Source organism: Caretta caretta, chromosome 3 (assembly GCF_965140235.1).
Source record: "Caretta caretta isolate rCarCar2 chromosome 3, rCarCar1.hap1, whole genome shotgun sequence".
NCBI classification, from domain to species: Eukaryota; Metazoa; Chordata; order Testudines; family Cheloniidae; genus Caretta; species Caretta caretta.
The window spans coordinates 27,098,100-27,120,220 of record NC_134208.1 but is presented as its reverse complement, the minus strand read 5'-3'; the positions used below and the strand labels follow the sequence as shown (position 1 = coordinate 27,120,220).

The 22,121-nt window shown below is 40.1% G+C and overlaps 1 protein-coding gene across 1 annotated transcript in view; it reads right to left on the bottom strand.

Annotated features, from left to right (window-relative positions):
• The window catches only part of NBAS (NBAS subunit of NRZ tethering complex), a 408,512-nt gene that overhangs the window by 140,207 nt on the left and 246,184 nt on the right, over positions 1 to 22,121 (bottom strand). The window contains exon 41 of the mRNA XM_048845538.2: positions 4,755 to 4,984. Within this exon, the coding sequence (XP_048701495.2) occupies positions 4,755 to 4,984 (230 nt within the window). The remainder of the gene's footprint in view (positions 1 to 4,754; positions 4,985 to 22,121) is intronic.

The window sequence follows — 22,121 nt, the reverse complement described above, 5'->3', positions numbered from 1 at the left end:
TCATCCGAAAAGGATATCATGTTAGTTTGACAAGGTCCATTTTCTATAAAGTCATGTTGATTGGCATTATATTATCCCAATTTAATTCTTTATGAATTAAGTCCCATAACAGCTGTTCCATTATTTTGCCCATGATCGAAGAATAGTTGCACAGGAGGCTAGTGGACAGTATTGGCAACAGAACTGCAAGAATCTACGCAGCATTTCTTACATCACTGACACTGGACTACCAGAGCAATAAAAGGGCAACTGGGAAGAAAAATAAAGGTTGCTTCTACTATTTTTGCAATTATTTAATGCCTTGCTCTATACTGAACAAGTTTTAGATTTAGAACGTTGGCTCCAGCCCAATTTCCTTCCCTTCTGATCCCTAGTGCACACATTAATGTATTTTTATCCTGGCTCCCACACTTTCCATAAAATTCATCATGACATCCCACTGCACTATTCTCCATAAAATATGGAAGAACTAAAACAAGATAATGGATAATATATATGAGCAGGGAACGATATCATGCTGGAATATCACACCTTTGATATGTTAATGGCCTTTGGTTTATGAGTATTTACCCAAAAAGCGATAATATCATAGCAAAACAGACTCCCTGTGATGCATCTGTGCCTTTCTGCAATTATCAAATCATTGTTGGCAAAGATTTGGCAAAAAAACATTTTGCATTGATTAATATATTGTGCAAATTAAAAAGCGGTAAACCAAAAAGTTAGAATAAAAAAATAGTGTTAGAACACAGATGTTTATCTATTATCTCTTTTCTTCTCTTTTTATAGGTGTCTTTTCTGCTCATGACAGCATCGCCACTTTCTACCCTTCCACTGCAGCAAGGCTTCCGGTCTCCATACTCCACAAGGAAAAACTAGGCTCAATACTTGTATTCACATGTGGGAAGAGACTACTGGCATCCTTTCTGTCCTCCAGTAAACCACAGTGTACAAGTCAGGAAGAAGCTGACCCATACAATTTTTTTTAAAAGTTAATCGGCAATGAGCTCCCCACCATGAGTGTGAATTAGCAAGGTTCTCATACATTATTCTATTTTAAAAAGAAGCTATAATCATAAAATTTCACTAGAGAATCATGTACTGTTCCTGATCGGTAATCATTATTTGTGAAGGAGTGTCCACACTTTACTGTGGTGTGATTCAGTACATAAAAGTAGAGTTGATTTGTGGCCAGGATAGCACAACAGTTATCAGCAAATCAGAATGAATGTTCGACTGTATATATTACATTATATCAAGTTCTATCTTCTCTCCCCATCCCCATATGCCCTGTGTCCATCTTGTCCAAATAAATTGTAAGCTGCTTGGGACAGGGACTAGTTTTGACCTAGGTGTTTGAGACACCTCACCAATGTTTAAATGCTTGATAAATAATGCATAATAGGCCCTGATGAGAACACAATAAATATGCAAGATAAAACCAACACCATTTTGTTCTTTAAGTAATTTTAGCAAGCAAACTGCTCATTTTAGCAGAAATTGTTTGGTAAGTAAGACACCATCTTTCCAGAGTGATCCTCATTTAATGCATGGTGCAAAACATGAGTTTTTCTTTTAATAATTCAAAAATAAATAATAAAAATATGCTTCACAATTATATTAAATGTACATATTGTTTTAATTAATATATGCAGATTAGGGGTCAAATGAGAAAATGAAACCAAGAAAGCTGTGAGATGAACAAGCATTTAACATAATCTTTGCAATTGCCCGAACTAGCAGAACTGTCATCCTAAACTATGAGATGTGAAACTTAGATTTCGTTAATTCTTCTTTTCTGTATTTTCAACAATCTATGTATGCTGTGAGGAATTTCCTTAACTTTCGCTTCATATTTATTTTGTTTATAGGAAAAAAAAGGAAGAACTCTAAAAATACAAAGTCATTACACATGCCAAAAATAAAGATTCATAAAAAGGTAGAATATTGCATGATGAACTTATTACACAAAAATAACAAACACCATTTAAGCCATCAGCATGGTATTAAGATGATGCAACCATCTCCTTGAGTACGGATATAAAGGAAAGACAACTCCAATAAAAAAATTAAAAGATGCCTGGAGCAACTTTAGGGAATGTAGGGCCTAATCACGCAATCCCTATGCAGAAAAAAATCCCATCGCCTTCAGTATAATAAATGTAGGGCAAAAGCTGTTGAATGAGATACTTTTGTTTTGATACTATGCTTAATCAAATAATTTGTATCAGTGTTTCTTTGTGACCCTATAATCTAAAAATTTTAGCCATGAACTACTATCGTGATGGAAGAGTGATAGCATCCATATATTCTCTTCAACAACTTATGCACAAGATGGTTAAAATTGGAACAAGATGATGCAATGTGACTGTTACAGGGTAGCAGGAGGTTTTCACTGACTCTCTGTGTTAGCTGGTATTCAAGTCTTGCATGAATCTGCTGAAATTCTGTTCATTTAGAGCAGCAGGCATGGCTGTTTAACTCCAAACAATATTTGACAAACACGTACGCTATTAGGAGCATTTGCAGACAAAGGTGACATGTTTTTACAGGGTGCTAGGAAGAATCAAATAGTTTCTGGAACACTAAACTTCTCTTGTGTAGATGATATCAAAAAGGATGCAGGTGCAATATACACAACTGAAAATCCCTAGGGCTGGATTCACAAAAGGACTTACGTGCCTCCCTGGCACCTTAGGTGGCTAAATCCCCAGTCAGGCCCCACTGGGATTCCCAAATCCCCCGTTCTGCTGTCCCCAAGCCCTGCAGGCCTCTAAAATTGCTTTGCGCCTAAATTTCCACAGAAAAAGTTCCATAGGTGCCTATGTTTCTGCTTGTGAGCATGTGCACTGCAGCTCCACGCCAGTCGTCTGAATGTCTAAGCACCGCACAAGCTGGAGAAAATTAGGCATTCCTCCACCTAACTTGCCTGTGGGGACAGAACTGATAACATCCTCAGAGTTCAGCTACTGGATCAGGTCCCTCTAGACGAGCTTACACAAAATGGACCAGAAGGGAGGGAGCAGCATCTTCATAACTTGTCGCCCAGTGGTTAGGGTACTCACCTGGGATGCTGGAGACCCACAGTTCAAGTCCTCCTCCTTCACCTGAGTGAGGAGAAGGGATTTGAACAGTCATCTGCCACCTCCCAGATGCGTGCCCTAGCTACTGGGTTCTGGGATATTCTGACATGGGGGCTCCTTCAGTTTCTCCTGTTGAAGTTCCATTATGGATAAATAATATTTTAAAAGGTCATTGGCACAGGTGGTCTGGATCCCCCACCTCCAAAGAGGGTGCTCTAACCACCAGGCTACAGAATCATATTCTCAATTTATCTCTTCCGCTCACCCGTTGGCCCCAATGATTCTTTCATTAATTTATCCACAGTGGAACACCTTCAACACTGAGCCAGAGAGAGCAAGCATGAAAAATGATTCTGTGGCTTGGTGGTTAGACCTCTGCCCACGGAGGTGGGAGACCCAGGGTCCAGCCACCTGCTCCATTTAAAAATATATATAATTTATCCGCCATGCAACAGCTTCAACACGAAAGACTGAGGAAAGCCCCAAAGCAGAATATCCCATAGCCCAGTTGTGAGAGCACTCACCTGAGAGGTGGCAGGTTCCAATTCAAATCCCTTCTCCCCACCCTCAGGTAGAACAGGTTCTTGAAGAGAGGGTCTCTCACATCTCAGGTCAGTATATTAACCACTGGGTTAAAAATTATGAATGAGGTTCTTCACCCGTACCATGCTCCTTGCTAAAATGGCATAGGTACCTAATGCCAAGACAAGGTTTACAGCTGAGAATCCCAAGCAGAGGGAGGAACCTTCGTGCAGTCTGTACTTAGACACTTACCTCCAAGAGAGGGGAGAACCTTAGGAAAACACTCCTTAGCTTGGCATCTCCCTTTGTCTATCTTAGGTGAGAAGCAGCCTTACTTGTTGGATTTTGTCAGTTTCAATCTAAGGTGCCTATCTTTCCCCATTCATTGTATAGTGAGCCTATGCACCCATATCAGACTTTGGGAATCACAGTGATTTTCTAGGTACCTAAAAGTGAGGTATTTTGATGCTCAGTATTGCCATTTCTATGTGAATCAAGCCCTTAAGGAGGAACTCTGCAGCCTATTCTCGAGAACCTCAAGACTAGAACAAAGGGATTCTAGAAATCAGGATTACAATTCAATAGAAAAATTGAATGGGAAATCCAATAGAGCTGGGTCTCTATTCAATGATATGAGACTGATGTCAATCTACCAGATTTTTCTGGAGGGGGGGAAGCAGGGGGAGTGTATACATTTTTGCAATGTAAGTCTACTATAACTAAATTATCAACATTAAAACAGAGGGTTTATCTATAATTTATTAAAATTCAATAATGGAAGACACTATTTTTTAGCGTGGTTCAGAAATCCCCCCCTCCCCCTCCTTTTAGGGCATCTGTTTTAATGGACTGTTATAGTAGCAGCTAAAGCAAAAGGATAAGGGCGACGGGAGAGAGTTGAAAGAGTATCTTTACTATTCAAATCCTGCATTTATTGATCCATTTTGTTGGACAAACACCACTTCATTTGACTAGAGTGGTTGGAGAAAAAAGGGTCCCATTTAAAGCAACACTGCAAAATAAACCTGCAAAATGAGTGATTAATAAGTCCTTCTGAAGGTCAGTGCTGCTGAAAATTTACTTTCCTATTTTGAATTTTAAATACTTCCCCTTGAACAAAAGAAAAAACACATAAGAGCAATTACTTACTCCGCCAGCCCCAGTATAGTTTCTCTCTTGTACTGGTCATCTGCTGTAAACCTCTGCACATCCACTCCTTTGCCAAGGCCTTGAAGGATTTGAGCCTGAGTGAAGTCCAGTAGTCGTTCATTGTAGTAGTACAGTTGCTTAATCAAAGTTGCTATTTCTTCAGGCCAGTCTGCAGAGCTACACTGAGAAACGTGCTTTGTGACCATCTTAATCAGCTCTTTTGGGTCAGCCTGTGAAATCAATTTTTTTTTTTTTAAAAAGCCTTTATTTTAAAAAACTCTAAAACAAAGTTGCCATTCTAAGATCCATCTGCTGGTGTTTTCATTAATGAAACATGAAATATTTCTTCCATCCTGAGAGATGTGATCAGATCTAGTGGTATTCCACATTTTGAACATAGGGAACCTCTTGGAAACCGTGGAACCTTTCAAAATGGTAGAAATGTAAGTGTGACCACTGAATGCTAAATAACCTGAACACATGTATATAATTGATGCAAGTCAAATCTGCACTGCTGTCAAACTTGTATTTGTATGGTACGAGATAAAGGAAACAAATTTTCTTTTTGATTATCGAAGTAATATCGTAAGTGCACATTTTGCAATAGTAGTAAAAGCACAAAAAGAAGAGGAAAAAGTCTCTTTATTATGAAAATCCTGCATTTATTGATCCATTGACTTGAAAGATTAATTAGCAGACCCTAAACTATCTGTATAAAATATAAGTTACCTGATTACAAATTAGCTAATGACCATCCTACAGTCAAACACAGGAACATACCACATATATTAAAATAATTCTTCTGAATCAATGACTGATTCCAATGTACTGAGAGAAATAACACACAAATGTAACAGCATATGCATAACAGGACAAAGAGTTGTTTATAGGTTTAAAAATCATCTGTGTTATGTATTTAAAGTGCATAATTGCTGTAGTATCTAGCTCAAAACTGCACACAGAAATCAGATCTTTGAACGTGCATTATAGTTTCCACATTCATAAATCAATGGCACAGAGACAGATACACTTTTGAAAATCTGGCCCCAAATAATTTTGTATTGTCTGACCCACTGTGTGCCATGTACAGCACTAAACCCACTGACAATGCTTAAATAAATAATAAATATAGCAATGAAACTGGCAGAAAATAATGTAATGTAATTGTGCCAGAACTTTTCCTAGTGGGTGACAGAGTCATTTACTTTGCAGTTCACAAGATACACAAATAATTACGTTCTTGCAAAAAAGCATAACATGAAAAATAAAGTAAAATACATTTTATACATACCTAAACTACTTAAAATACATTGCAAAGGCTGATAAGCCCAACATCTGACCTACTTTTCACTTCCCCTTCTTCACTACAAGCTAACTACTGATTTTCACTTTCAAGGCCCTACATTGACTATATCTAATACACTATTGAGATTGACTCGCCTACACTCTACCAAAAAAAGCCAGCCTTCGTTGTTCTCTTTTTGAATTTTCAAAAAAGCACCTCTGTGCTTTTTTCCATGCTGCCTATCATACTTGGGAGGAACCCCCGTAATATCTGCAAAGCCTCCTCCTTCAAATCCATCCATAACACTCTCCTTTGTCAAGATGCTTATGAAAACTTGACAACGGATAAGTAGCAAGTGTGCAACATAAGAACGGCCATACTGGGTCAGACCAAAGGTCCATCTAGCCCAGTATCCTATCTTCCGACAGTGGCTAATGCCAGGTGCCCCAGAGGGAATAAACAGAGCTGGTAATCATTAAGTGATCCATTCCCTGTCGCCCATTCCCAGCTGCTGGCAAACAGAGGCTAGGGACACCATCCCTGCCCATCCTGGCTAATAGTCATTGATAGACCATGAATTTATCTAGTTCTTTTTTTAACCCTATTATAGTCTTGGCCTTCACAACAGTGTGCTGAAACTACTGCTTTTCATGCTGAGCAGTACTGTCTCTCTGTTTCCTTTTTCTCCCCAATCTGTCTGTATATACCCACTTGTCTCTCTTTTATAATAGATTATAAACGCTTTGGTCTGGGACCATCTTTTTCTTGTTGTGCTATCACAATATAAATAATAAATAATGATAAATAAAATGGATGTGGTGGCTAAAAGAGCTAATGCAATTCTTAGACCTATAAACAGGGGGATCTCCTTAGAAGTAGAGAGATTCTATTATTTATGTACGTGGCACTGATGGAACTGCTACTGGAATACTATGTCCAGTTCTGGTGTCCACAATTCAAGAGGGATGTTGAGAAATTGGAGATTGTTCAGTGAAGAGTCATGAAAATGATTAAAGGACTGGGAAAATATGCTTTATAGTGAGAGATTCAAAGATAATTTTACCAAAGAGACGGTCCTGTGGTGATGTGATCACAATCTATAAGTATTTACCTATGGAAACTTGATAACAAAGGCTCTTCAATTTAGCAGACAAAGGAATAATGAGATCCAATGGCTGGAGGTTGAAGCTAGGCAAATTTAGTCTAGAAATAAGGTGAACATTTTTAACAGTGGTTTTGAGTGCTGGAACAATTTACCACAATATACCATGTGATATATTTTTCATCCCTGTAAATCTTCATTTAAAGATTGGATTCTTCTTCTTAAAAGATATGCTCTAGTTCAGCCACAGCTATTGAAACTGAAGCAGGAATTAATCCAGGCAAGTCTCATGGCCTGTGTTATGCAGGTGCTCAGAACAGATTACCACAATGATCACTACTAGCCTTAAAATCTATGAATCCAGGAAAATACTTTTCTCAACTGTGTCTGTTTTCATAGTCCATTTAATTATTACATGTTTTATCCCTTCTCTTTCTGCTCACTCAGTCTTCTTCTATACCCCCTAAAATGACTTTTAAAATAACATTGATGCTACTAGTGTGATATTTATTGGCTATTCAACAAGAAGAAGAACCTAGTGATGGATAATAAAATATAAAAAACATTTCAGTGTCAAGCTGTGTGGGGCTTAAAGAATGAATAAAAAGCTATTTAAAATTATGAAATAAATTTTCACAGTATCCTTTTAGAATATACTAATATTTCTACATTCACATAAACCTGTCTTCATTAAAATATGGGGGAGAGGGAAGTGTAAATACAAACACTAATAATATCATTAATTATAAACGAAACCTGCAAAAAAGGCTACAGAGCACACTGTTTACCACCATACTTATGTAGTTCATAGGCGCCTCAATATTCTTAAACAGTCAACAGGCTAGATAAGAAGTTAGAATCAGTTTGTTCTTTCTAATGCTATGTGTTAAAAAAAAAAAAAAGACAAGTACATGACAATCTGTTGGCTTTTCAAATTCTCTCAGACACTGAGAAAGTGTGGCTACAAGCCTGATTCCCCTGCTTCCTTTTATTAGGTAAATCTTTCCTGATACTTTAAGACAAGTGCTTGAACAATATATCTTTTCTCCCTGATGCTCCACCATAGGCTTGTCTAATTTACAAAATTTTATATCATTTGAACACAACAGGAAACTATCAAGTTTGATGCCACAGTGTTAACTGTGACTTGGCAGTCAGTGCAGATTGTGCTCAACACTGTGTCAGCTACCTGTGATTAGTTATCGTCATCAAAAACAACGCTGCAGTAGCACCTACATTCCTCAGTCAGAGACGAGGGTCACACTGTACCAGGTGTCTTAACTGATATTTCTCCTTAACATAGTAAGCAAAATCCACATATTCATGGATGATATTGGTGACTTCAACACAGAATTTTCAGAAGCCTTCTTGATTCTTCACTAGCTTCAAGCACTCAGCAGCTGACCTCCCCGTGATCTGCTGCACACTTTCTATCTGTCTCCTTACTGGGGTCATCCCCTACTACAACTACCAACCACCATTCCTTCCACAATAATCTTCTCAAGGTTACTTCCATTTCTATGCCCGATGTGACCAAAATATATACATTTGCACCTGTTGATTTCTGACAGCATTGTCTGCTTCTCTCCAATAATGTTTCTAACCTAAGCATTCATTATCTTTTCCATACAAGAGTAACACAGTAGATGAGCTATATTTCAAGTGTGCCTGCACAGCCGTTGTGATAAGATGGATTACTGTTTGAGACTAAAGAGAAAAAATTTGATTTTGGGGCTACTAGCTTTGTCCGCCCCTTATCCATAAAATAATCTCAAAAATTTTGTTCACTAAGCCATCACCTTCTTCTCATTCAAATCCCTCCTTAACAATCATCTTAGCAGCACAACTGACAGTTAACCTGTACATATAATTCAGTTAATGGAAATGTCAAGATTTGCATATACCAAAAATTAATAACTACATGTCCTTATTTTCATCATCCATTGGTTTTTGAGACCCAACTCTCTCTATTGTTTTCCTATCCTTTCCCCCAAATCACTCAGCCCTGTGATTGTCCTTAATTACAATAAAATACCTTGTACTCTAAATGCAAGGTGCAGGGAAAGCTGTGTCTTCCTATATTTAAAATCCACACTTGAGTCAGTATTAGGTGACTGAGTTATGAACTGCAGATTGAGTTTTAGTAATCTGTGATAATGTTTCTTCTTTTTTGGCATGAATATTGTACTATACAGAAGCACGAGACCTTAACATTCTCTCTTTAATATCTGAATTACAATACTCTTTTCTTCACTTGAATTGTTCAAAATTCAGACAAACTTGTGTACTAAAAGGTGTTTCTTCTCCTTTACACATGAGATTCTTGACCCCTCGGATACTGAAATAACTCCCACATGGACAAATTATTTCTCACTAATGTCACAGGGATTGAAAACGATGGCTATTAAGATAATTATAGTAAGTTACTCGAATTCATCTTGCATTTCCTTTTTAGCTGACTTTTTCCACCTTAGTCACAAGTCCCAATGTGACTTTGATTTTTTTTTATTAAAAATTATGAAACATTGCCACTTTAGGCTAATCTCTTTTTAAGTGAGCAATTGTGTTTAAGTAAAAGAAAAGTTCATATTTCTTTTTGAGAAATATGCTGAATTCAATTCAGTACAGTCAATCTAGGTTGTAAAAAGAGTAAGTCATCACCCCTTGCAGTCCTAGGACCTTGGAGTCCAGTGAGTCCTTTAGAAAGGGAGTGCATTTTTCACTCACAGGAACTTAATGTTATTCGATGGAAAGACATGGCCAGTAGAGAAGCTGGGCTTGAGTATTCAACAGTGCTTTTTTGTTTTACATGGGACTTTTGCATCACATTTATCCAGTTATGCAACATACAACTCAATACAAAAACAACAGAACTAGTAACTGTTAGAATCCTGTGTCCCAGTACGAAATAAATCATTGACAATATTAGATCATGAGAAAGTAATTCTGCCTCTTTCCCCTTCTGTTGAGACATCCTGGTCTTAATACCATGTTTCTCCTAATTTATATTCCCCTCAAATCTCACTTATATGTGTTTCCTTAATTGTTAATTATATCTTTTAAAGTAAAGCTCACAAACAATTTGCAAACATTTTATAAATTCAAAAAATAAATCTAAAAAATGATACATGATCATAAAAATTATGAGGTTAGCTGAAATTAAATGTGTCAAAGAGAAAAGGAGGTAAGTTATGTGCACATATTTGTACACATACACCCTTAGAAGTAATTGACACAGGTACAATATTTGGCCTTCATAGAATCATAGAATATCAGGGTTGGAAGGGACCTCAGGAGGTCATCTAGTCCAACCCCCCTGCTCAAAGCAGGACCAATCCCCAACTAAATCATCCCAGCCAGGGCTTTGTCAAGCCTGACCTTAAAAACTTCTAAGGAAGGGGATTCTACCACCTCCCTAGGTAACACATTCCAGTGCTTCACCACCCTCCTAGTGAAAAAGTTTTTCCTAATATCCAACCTAAACCTCCCCCACTGCAACTTGAGACTATTACTCCTTGTTCTGTCATCTGCTACCACTGAGAACAGTCTAGATCCATCCTCTTTGGAACCCCCTTTCAGGTAGTTGAAAGCAGCTATCAAATCCCCCCTCATTCTTCTCTTCCGCAGACTAAACAAACCCAGTTCCCTCAGCCTCTCCTCATAAGTCATGTGCTCCAACCCCCTAATCATTTTTGTTGCCCTTCACAAAAGTGTTTTAAATAAGACATGTTTTAAAGACACAATGACAGTGCATGGTGCTCAGCAGGCAGACATTTTCAGATGTATTTCTCTCAGCTCTAACAGGACATCAAGATAATGGAACGTTGTATAATATCTCATTAGCTCCTCATTTTAAAGAGCTTAAAATAAATGCAAAGTTTTTCTGTTTCTGAATCATTCTCCTCACTTTGGTGTTTATTCAAGCTGTACATATTCACAGCACAAAAGAACATTATTCTATGCTATTAGGATGACCATATCTTAAAGAAAAAACATCTCTGCATATAGAAGCCTGAACAAAGAGCTCGCAATTCTCACGATTTATGAAACTTAGATGTGCATCAAATCATGGTTTACACAGTCAACTTGTACTTTGACTTAATTTCTGTACTTTCAACTGACAGCTCTACCACAGTTTTCTTTGTGAATTAATAGCATAGAGCTCCTGGAAATGCAGATGGAAAATGTAGATGCCAACCCCTGTAATTACGAACTCTAACAGTTGTATGTTGGGGAACGGAGAACAAAAAAATGTCCACAATATCACAAAAAGAAAAGATATGACAACTGAATAATTTATTTTGACACAAAGTGAAGTTCATATTGTGAATAAACTTTTTTCCAACAGTGGAAAGAATATACCCCAAATTGCTTTCAGATAGTTCAATTTTTTATTATTTTTATGTATTTATTTTTAATATACATTTGGATTTGATTTTGGAATAGCCTGTGTGATTTTGTGTTTCTTTCTATTTAATTGATTGGCAGTAGAGTAATATGTGAAATATAATTTGCTGTTAGACTTAAGACACTTTATAGGAGTGCTTTGGGCTGTTTGCATGCAACCCATAGTCAGGGGCTCCCAACTGCACATACCTTTATGAAGTGCAAAATACTTCCCCTGACTGGAGAATGGATGAGCGAGACAGGCATTTAGGGCAAGCAATAGCTCTGTCCACACCCTATCCAGATGCTCCAGGAAAGGAAAGTAGAGGAAACAGAAAAACTGTATGCGCACTCTGAACTCTCAAGCATTGGGGTTGTGGTTTGGGTAGTCCTTACTTTGCCATACAAGTGAACAAAGATTAGTAGCGTCTATGTAATTTTGAAAGGAGGTTTCTAAAGTAAATATAACCGCTATACAGATGAAGCGAGCTTTAGGTTATGGGGAGATTCCTGAACAGAAGTTAGGTCTGGTTCATGGAAATGATGCAATTGATAGCCTGTGTCCTTGGTTACCAAATGGTAGATTATTAGGGAAAACAAAGAGGAAGTGGTTTCTGAAACACAGAACATCCACCCCTTGGCAAACACACTTTCTTGAGCCATGTTGAAATTCAAGAAACTCACACGATAGGCTGAGAGAAAGCCACTTAGCCTGACCCAGACTCTCTCTGGATATGTAGCTAATATTCATAACACTAGCCTTGTGCCTGCCTAATTGTGTTTTCCAAAGTATGCAACTATAGGCATTTATTTACAGATACCTTCTATTTTGAGATTTTTATCTTTCAATAATTTGCACAAAAAACCCCACTGATTTAGATGCAAAGTTTTAAGATGGGGAAAATTGCTATTGAGGAAACTTGGAGAGATGAGAACTAAACTCTGACCTCAGTGCAGGCAGTCAGAATTTGTGCTATTGCCTGAATACCCAGTCAAAAGCAGAAGCTATCTATAACTACAAACACTATCACAATGTTGTGGACCAAAGTGGCATTGGGAAAGATGAACAACCTGAAGGGTGCTATGCCTTGTTACATGTAGTGGCAGCTACTCCCAAAATAGCTAAAATAGCTATAGTGGAAAGAGGTAGACAGAGAGAAAATCTGTTTTGCTCTGTTCCATTTTATATATATTTTCAGGTTGCTAGACTTTATCATCCTGTTTCTATACAGCTGTTGCAGCTAAGTTTGTTCAAAGTAATATATTTCATCTTACCTATTAAGTAAAAAGATTATTTTTTGAGAAATTTAATAGGCAAGATGAAATATATTACTTGAACAAAATTAGCTGCAAGAGCTGTGTAGAAACAAGATAATGAAATCTAACAATCTGAAGAGAGAATAGCTAAAATATATACTGTATAATTGTAACTGGGAGGAACCAGGAAGGAAACTAGTCCTGCAGTACAGAACAACTTCTGTATTAGACAGCAGATGTTAAGGAATGACTGAAGCTATTGAGTAGAGGGGTGAACAGGAATTTCAGTTCGGATGGAATAAAGAGATGAGTGACAGATGCAAGATAGGTGTGTGTGGATCATCCAAAGAGCTATGTGAAATGGGTCATCTAATACCATACCAAAAAAAAATTGCATTTTAGACTAAACTCATTGAGGAATATAAAAGTTATTTACACTAGAGTAACTGGTGCTTATTTGAAATGTATGGTCCCTATCTGTATTCCACTGTGGGTACACATGTGCTCCAGGCACCCGAATTTGGAGAATTCTTTGAGAATCTGAGAATTCCTTTGGCCCGCACATGCACCCTTGCTCTCCTTGTGCCTCCAGCTGAGGAGATAAAAGAGCAGAGCAGACCGACCATGCCTCTAGTTCCTTCTCTACCACGAATCCAAGAATGATCCAAAGTAAAGGCGAAGGAGGATGGGTACTGGAATGCAGATAGGGACTACACATCTCAAAGAACCTCCAGTTGTCATAAAGTAAATACTTTCTCTTCTTCTTCAAGTAATGGCCCCTATGTGTATTCCACTGGGGGTGACTCACAAGAAGTAATCAAGTAGGAGAAGGTGCGAGGATGCAAGCAGAGAGCTGTCTGAAGGGCCGCTGTCCCAAAGGATGCATCAGCATCCTGTACTAGTGAATGTGCGATGGAACTCCATGTAGCTGCTTTGCAAATGTCAAGTACAGGTACTACTTGAAGCAATACTATTGATGTGCTCTTGCAGAATGAGCCCTCACCACATGAGGGGGAGGAAGATGTAACCACTTACAGCAGGGTAAGATACAGCCCAAGATTCATTTAGAGATCTTCACAGAGGATACACCTTGACCTTGGAGTCTTTCTGCTACAGTGATGAACAGTCTGGGTGATTTTCTGATTGGCTTTCTCCTTTGTTGGTAAAAGGTTAAGGCTCATTGCATGTTGAGGGAATGAAGTCTCTTCTTCTCTTCAGATGAGTGTGATTTTGGGAAAAACATAGATAATTGGATTGATTGGCTAGTTCAGGTGAACTTCGGATGTGAAACCAAGGAAACGTTGTCTTTATGGAATATGGTGTAAGGTGGATCCGCCATCAGTGTTCAAAGCTCACTTGCCCTCCTGACTGAGTTGACAGCCACAAAGAATGCAACCTTCCTAAAGAAGAGAGACATGGAACATGTAGCTAGTGGTTCAAAGGCCGGCTTACTAAGCACCGAAAGCACAAGCTTTAAGTCCCACCGAGGAGTGAATTTCCTTACTGGCAAAAAAGTTCCAATTAGACCTTTCCAGAATCTGGTAGTCAGTGGGCAAATGAAAACGGAGTAACCATGTGAACATGGGTGATACGTACTGATTGCTGCCACATGGACCAATATAAAGTTAATGGAAAGATCAGCTGATTTGAGGGAAAGATAGTCCAGAATAAGGGGAATATCTGTTGCTTCTGGGGAAACAAGTTTTTGTTGTGTACATATAGAGAAACTCTTCCACTTGGCTAAGTAGATTCCCTAGAGGAATTTATTCATTTTTTAGTAAGGACACTTTGTACGGCTTCAGAGTGCGAATATTCTAGAGCTGCCACTTATCCAAAAATCATGCCCTGAGATGGAGTGCTTGGGGGTTGTGACGCTTGATTCTGCCCTTCCTCTAGGAAAAGGATTACATGTTGATCAGCAACTGGGATGACATGTTTAGGAAACTTGGGGACCAAAACTGTCTGGGCCAACTGGGTTGATGAGAATGACTCAAGCCCTATCCTGATGAATCTTCCATAAAATCTGAGATAGGAGTGGCCAGGGCGGGAAGGCATAGTTCTGATAGTCTGACCATGATAGAAAGAGAGCGTCACCTTGAAAGTGATGTCTTTGGGCTCCTCTGTAACAGTATAGGTTTGTTTGAGAGGCGAAGAGATCCCTCGTGGGATTTCCGATAGAACAAAAATACTGCTCACCACTGCGTCATGTAACACTCACTTGTGGTCAATAGCGAAGTGCCTATAGTGCCTGCTCAAGGTGCCCAACAACACATTTTGATTCCCTTTAGAAGGTGATTGTGACGAGGTGATTCAACTGCTGATGCACAGATTCTATAAGGTGATCACTTCAGCACGCAGGGGAAAATATTGAAGAGTCTGCTTCATCTGGAGATGAAGGCTGTTTCATTGGTACCAGCAGAACTGCCAGATCCAGTTCACAATCTTCCTCTTCTACGGTGCCAGGAAGAAGCTCTGGTTGTCCTCTTGCAGGGGACCGGTGGACTGACTTCCTAGTGGATCGCATCGACCCTGCAGGGTGTAGGTATAGGTACCACAGTCCCCAATATGGTAAGTAAGATAGGTCAAAGGGTGATTGTGGAGCTCCATTGGAACCATGGAGGTACCACCGGTTCTGATACAGATGCTGAGATGGGAGGTGTCATAAATATAAAGGGAAGAGTAAACCCCTTTGAAATCCCTCCTGGCCAGGGGAAAGCTCCTCTCACCTGTAAAGGGTTAAGAAGCTAAAGGTAACCTTGCTGGCACCTGACCAAAATGACCAATGAGGAGACAAGATACTTTCAAAAGCTGGGAGGAGGGAGAAAAACAAAGGGTCTCGGTCTGTCTATATGCTGTTTCTGCCGGGGATAGACCAGGAATGGAGTCTTAGAACTTTTAGTAAGTAATCTAGCTAAGTATGTGTTAGATTATGATTTCTTTAAATGGCTGAGAAAAGAATTGTGCTGAATAGAATAACTATTTCTGTCTGTGTATCTTTTTTGTAACTTAAGGCTTTGCCTCGAGGGATTCTCTATGTTTTTAATCTAATTACCCTGTAAGGTATCTACCATCCTGATTTTACAGAGGTGATTTCTTTACTTCCATTTACTTCTATTTCTATTAAAAGTCTTCTTGTAAGAAAACTGAATGCTTTTTCATTGTTCTCAGATCCAAGGGTTTGGGTCTGTGGTCACCTATGCAAATTGGTGAGGCTTTTTATCCAACATTTCCCAGGAAAGGGGGGGGGTGCAAGTGTTGGGAGGATTGTTCATTGTTCTTAAGATCCAAGGGTCTGGGTCTGTAGTCACCTAGGCAAATTGGTGAGGCTTTTTACCAAACCTTGTCCAGGAAGTGGGGTGCAAGGTTTTGGGAAGTATTTTGGGGGGAAAGACGTTTCCAGACAGCTCTTCCCCAGTAACCAGTATTTGTTTGGTGGTGGTAGCGGCCAATCCAAGGACAAGGGTGGAATATTTTGTACCTTGGGGAAGTTTTGCCCTAAGGTACAAGAGGTTAGTTCTAGACATGTCCAAGTCCCTTGTCTAAGAAGCTATTTCTCAGGATACATCAGTTCCTCGGGTGATTCAGAGTCTCCCAAGAAAGAAACGGCCTAGTCTGTGTCTAACGGTGGCACCAACGGTTCTGCTCGAGGGAAATCATGGGTGAATGATGGAATGGGGGACAGACTCCTCCAATAATTTGCATCTCCTCATGGAGTCAGGACTTCTCTCATGAGGGACGGACCTGATAGCAACAGGGATTGGGGTAAGGGAGAGCAAAAATGTCATCAGCTGTAGCACAAGTCTCTGCTCTCCCTGGAGTGCATGGGGTCCTATTCATCTAAACTGACAGAAAGACAGCACTTACAGTTTGTGGATCAGGCTCCCAATAGTTGTGTCTTTTGTTGGTGCCATCGGTTCCCAATGCTTAGGCTTAGCTGGTACCAGAGGTACCGTTGCCACCAAGAGTGCAATCTGGTAGTGACAGAGTCCTAGACTTGTTGGCTTTTTTGTCATGACTCTGAGACTTTGGATGTTCTAAATCCTCAGGGGCTGAACAGGAAGACTTGCTTGCCTTATGCAGGACTGTATCCAACTTCTTTGAAGTGAACTTAGAGGATTCACTCTTGTGTTTATGACAATGTTCCCTGCCTTCCTGACAAGACCTCAATGGGGGGGATCTATGGGAATAGATTCCCTTGCTCATAAATTGAACCTCGTGTCAGAAAGTGCACTCCTTGCTGAGTCAGGCTGATGTTCCTGGGTACGACTGGGGAAAGAGCAGCAGACATAGCATCTTGCAGCGACATGACCTTTCCTGAGGCAGTACAGTCAACACTGATGGTCACTGCTGACCAAGAAGGAGAGGTAGCAAGAAGCACAGTTACTGAAGCCTGAAGTTCTGGACACAGTCTAATACGTGTAACTGGATAATGGGGTGAGGAGGAGGGGACAGTTTCCTGGGACAAGGAATCTAACTAATTATAAAATTTAGCTAAAACTGTCTCTGACAATAGCCAGGGTCAGATGCATCACAGGAAGGTGCAAGAAACCCCACAAACACACAGATATGTAATAATCTGACTCTCTTATCCTAATCCCTAACAGTTAGAGATTAGTTTAAAACCCAAAGATGTTTCACATCTCTCCAAATTTGCTAGCATTAACTGGCTATTTTTGGTAACCAATTCCTCTTTGAATTTTGCTAAATTCTGGCAGTCAGTGACATCCAATTATTTTAACTACCTGCAAAATATTGTTCACACAGTGCTACATAACTAAGGCTGTGTGTCTGTCATGGAGGACACGGAAGTAACGGTTTCCGTGACTTTCCATGACCTCCGTGACTTTTGCAGTGGCTGGTGCAGCTGGCTCCAGGGCTGCCTGAACAGTCAGGCAGCCCCTGGGTCAGCAGCTGCAGTAGTTTAGGTGTGGGAGGAGGCTCAGGGATGGGTCAGAAGGTTGGGGTGCGGGATGGCGCTTACCTGGAGGGGGCTCCTTGGAAGTGGCCGACATGTGCCTACAGCTCCTAGGTGGAGGGGCCAGGAGGCTCTGCGCACTGCCCCTGCTTGCAGACAACGTCCCCACATTTCCCATTGGCTGCATTTCCTGGCCAATGGGAGCTGCAGAGCTGGAGTTCGTGATGGGGGCAGCATGCGGGAGCCCCCCTGGCCTTCCCTCCCCCTAGAAGATGCAGTAACATGCCAGTCACTTCCTGGGAGCTGCGCAGAGCCGGGTAGGGAGCCTGCTAGCCCCTTCAACCTCTCCCCAGCACCAGCGGGGGTCCCGTTCCACATGCTGCCGCCCACCCCTCCCACCAGCACCAACGAGGTCCTGGGCTGTGCACCACCACCAGCCCGCACCCCACCCCCAGCAGGGGTCCTCGGCTACCCCGCAGCACCCAGGGTGCCCCCATCCAAGCACTCATGCCCCCCCCCAGCCCAAGTTTTAGTTAGGGGTATACAGTACAAGTCATGGACAGGTCACAGGCTGTGCATTTTTGTTTACTGCCCATAATCTGTCCATGACTTTTACTAAAAATACCTGTGACTAAAACATAGCCTTATGTATAACTACCTGCATAGCATAAGATGAAAATTTTGGTCACTTTGCCTGGACTGGAGAGATTTGCAGCCTGGATTGGAGGGTCAGGGGTCTAAGCAGATTAGTGATCAAGATAATGGTGTGAATAGTGAGGATACAAAATTTGTAGATGTCAAACTTATTTAGCTAAATCAAGACTAGAGAGACGAAATGAAGATCCCAGATTTGGACAGAATCCATTCACTACCATTTTACAAATGATAACATGTATTTTAATTTTTGAAAATGTTCCTCAGTGTCTAAGGTGATGGACAGCCAATAATATCAAAAAGATAAAAATAAAAGTATTAAAGAGAAAGAACCAGTTATAGCTTTTCTTCAGACCCCAATTCAGGAAAGAAACATTTTAGTCATTCTCAGTATGAATGTTGGTCTTTAAGCACGTACTGAAGTGCTGTCCTGAAGAGGGATGGATTTAAGATTAAATGCTTTCCAGAATTGAGGCTCAAACCTTTGGCACAAATTTTCATTAACTATGTCAACAACACTTGCTCTCACTGAAGATTAAGTGAACAGCAAATTTCAAGATTAAAAACTACGATGTCTGAGTTATCCAGGTGCAAGAATACACTGGAGTTATCTTGTCCATACATTACTGCTTCTGTTTTCTCTGACACATCAGAATATTTATATCTTATACTTATATCTAATACAACTAACATATAAATTGCTCAAAAGCAATGTTTGCAGTCACTCTTGATAAGAGTATACATAAGGAGGTACCTATGTGTCACATTTTTAAGGCTATGATTTTTTTCACAGAGGTTACATAAGTCATGGGATCCGTGACTACCAGCAACCTCCATGACTTCAGTCCATGGCAGCCGGGAGTGGCGGGGACCCCCAGGAGCTCCCAGACCGGCGCAGACAGCAGGAGGACCCCAGTGCTCTGAGCCACCACAGGCAGTGGGGAACCCTGGAGAGCAAACCAGGCTCCCACAGCTGCATGAGGGGGTTGTGGGGACCCCGCAGCTGAGCTCCCCATTTTGTCATGGATATTTTTAGTTAAAGTCATGGACAGGTCATGGGCTTCGTTAATTTTTCTTTATTGCCTGTGACCGGTCCTTGACTTTTACTAAAAATATCCATGATAAAATCTTAGCCTTACTCATTTTCAACTGATGAACTCACTGCCAAAAATGTCAGAATCCTACAAACCCTTTGATGAAAAGCTGCTGGCTTTTCTGTGTACTGAACCCAGGCAAATGATGCTGGTCGGAAAGGAGAAATGCAATACTTGGGAAGACAATGTAAGATTCAGCTTTGATTGGTCAGACACAGGTGGGGCACGTTCTCAAGGACACATGTTCATCCATCATACAAGAACAAGCACCACATTCTGCTTTACAAGAATCCCTCCTACTGATGCTGGAATAACTCTTACTGGCCCCCAGCAATCAGCACATATCTGTCCTCCGCTAAAAGGGAGTTATTCCAAGCCTGACAAAAGCAGAGTAAGTGGGGGGAAGTATTCTGAAGACAGAGACTGAGGTCAGAGGAACAGAAACATGAGGGGGAGATCTAATGCAGAAAGAAAAAGATGGAGAGGTTACTTAACTTGTAAATGGAATTCTTTGAGATGTGTGTACCTACGGTTGCTCCATATCAGGATGGAGAACAGTACTCGAAGAAGGAGGTATAACAGAGGACTGAAAGAGCAATAGGGAAAAACGGGGGAAGAGAGCACCATAAGGGATGGCAAAGAGAGGGAGTTGAAAAAAAGTGAAGGTGCAGAGGATTCTAATTTTTGTTAGAAGGTTCAGAGGCATCTGACTGATAATGGGAGTGGCACGGTTAATTTTTCAAGCTAAGCATGATTCATCAATGGGGGATTTTACCAGAATTTTGTCACTTTACACACTGCATTTGATCTTTGTAATCACAAAAAAGGAAATTATCTTTAGATATCACCCCATCTTTAAAAAGTATCAACACCCCTTTTAACTCTTAAAAAATATAATCGTTACATTAAATGAAGTCCTTTATTTAAAAAAAAAAAGATTTATCCAACTGCAGATAGCTCCACCATTCCACATTGTGCATTTTGTTATAACCATCTGAATTTCCATTCATCAGTAACTTTTCAAAAGTTCTTTATTTTGTGGCAAAACATCAGACAGACTTCTTACAGAAGCTAAAAGTAGGTTTCAAGATATGACAGTTGTACAGTCTATCAAAACACAGTAATCTGCCTGAATTATTTTTTCCTCTCTCTCATAACTGCAGACTGAGGTACTGAGAAATGCATAAAGATTGTAGATTAGAAACAAGGTGAACAATTGATAGTCAAGTCAAATCCAAACCTTTAAGTATAGTGATAGAAAATAGCTTCAACTATTTGAATGTATTTCAATTTTCTACCTTCAGATAGTCCATTCGAAACTTTTGTCATATTTAATTCCAACTTCTGAAGTACTATTTTAGAAACTATAACGATTTCTAAATCTATCATCCCTAACAGGCCCATCACCAGGTACTGCACAGAGACTTCATGAACAAATTCATTGCATACTCTACCCTAACATGGCACCTAGACTCTCCACTTCTACATACTCCCCTTGATACCACATACCACCAACTTGATTGCAACCAACCTTGCCTTACGAGAAACTAACTGGCCATTCTCTAATCCCATTACTAGGGGAAGTCCTGTGTAAAGAGAAGGGTATTGTGCTGTGATTTAAAACTAACAAGATTAACTCATCCTAATCTTCAGGTGGGCAGGTGATTGTGCAGTTCAGTGACCACATCTGGAATGCCCTACCAGTAACCTGAATCATGTCCTAGAAAGTATCAAGGCAGTTGCAGAGAAGCTAAATGAAGTCTTTGCGCATTGGTCTTCACTGAAGAGGCTGTGGGGGAGAGCCCCACACCCAAGCCATTCTTTTTAGGGGACAAATCTGAGGAAATGTTCAAGGTGCAGGGTCAATAGAGCAGTTTTTGTAATAAATTAAACAGAAATAAGTCACCAGGACCAGATGGTATCACCCAAGAGTTCTGAAGGAATCAAATACGAAATTTCAGAAATACTAACTGTGGTATGTAACCTATCACTTAAATCAGCCTCTGCACCAGATGCCTCAAGGATAGTGAATGTAACACCGATATTTTAAAAAGGCGCTAGAGACGATCCAGGCTATTTCAGGCCAGTATGCCTAACACCAGTACTCTGCAAATTAGTTGAAACTCTAGTAAAGAACAGAATTATCAGACACACAGATAAACAGTGTATATTCAGGTTTCAGAGTAACAGTCGTGTTAGTCTCTAAGGTGCCACAAGTACTCCTTTTCTTTTTACAGTATATTCAGGAAGAGTCAGCACAGCTTTTCTAAAGGGTAATATTGCCTTGCTGAGCTATTAGAATTCTTTGAGGGTATATACAAACATGTGGAAAATGGTGATCCAGTTGATATAGTGTAGTTGTACTTTCAGAAAGCCTATGGCAAGGTTCCTCATTAAAGGCTCTTAAGCAAAGTAAGCAGTAATGGGATAAGAGGGAAGGTCCTCTCATGGATCCACAATGGAGAGAGCAATAAGTCGGGTCCCCCGAAGGATCTGTGCTAGGACCTATGCCGTTCAACATATTCATAAATGACCTGGAAGAGGAGGTGGGGAACAGTGACGTGGCAAAATCTGCAGACTATACAAAATTACTCAAGATGGTTAAGTCCAAAGCTGACCATGAAGAGTTACAAAGGGATCTTACTAAACTGGGGAATGGGGCAACAAAATGGCA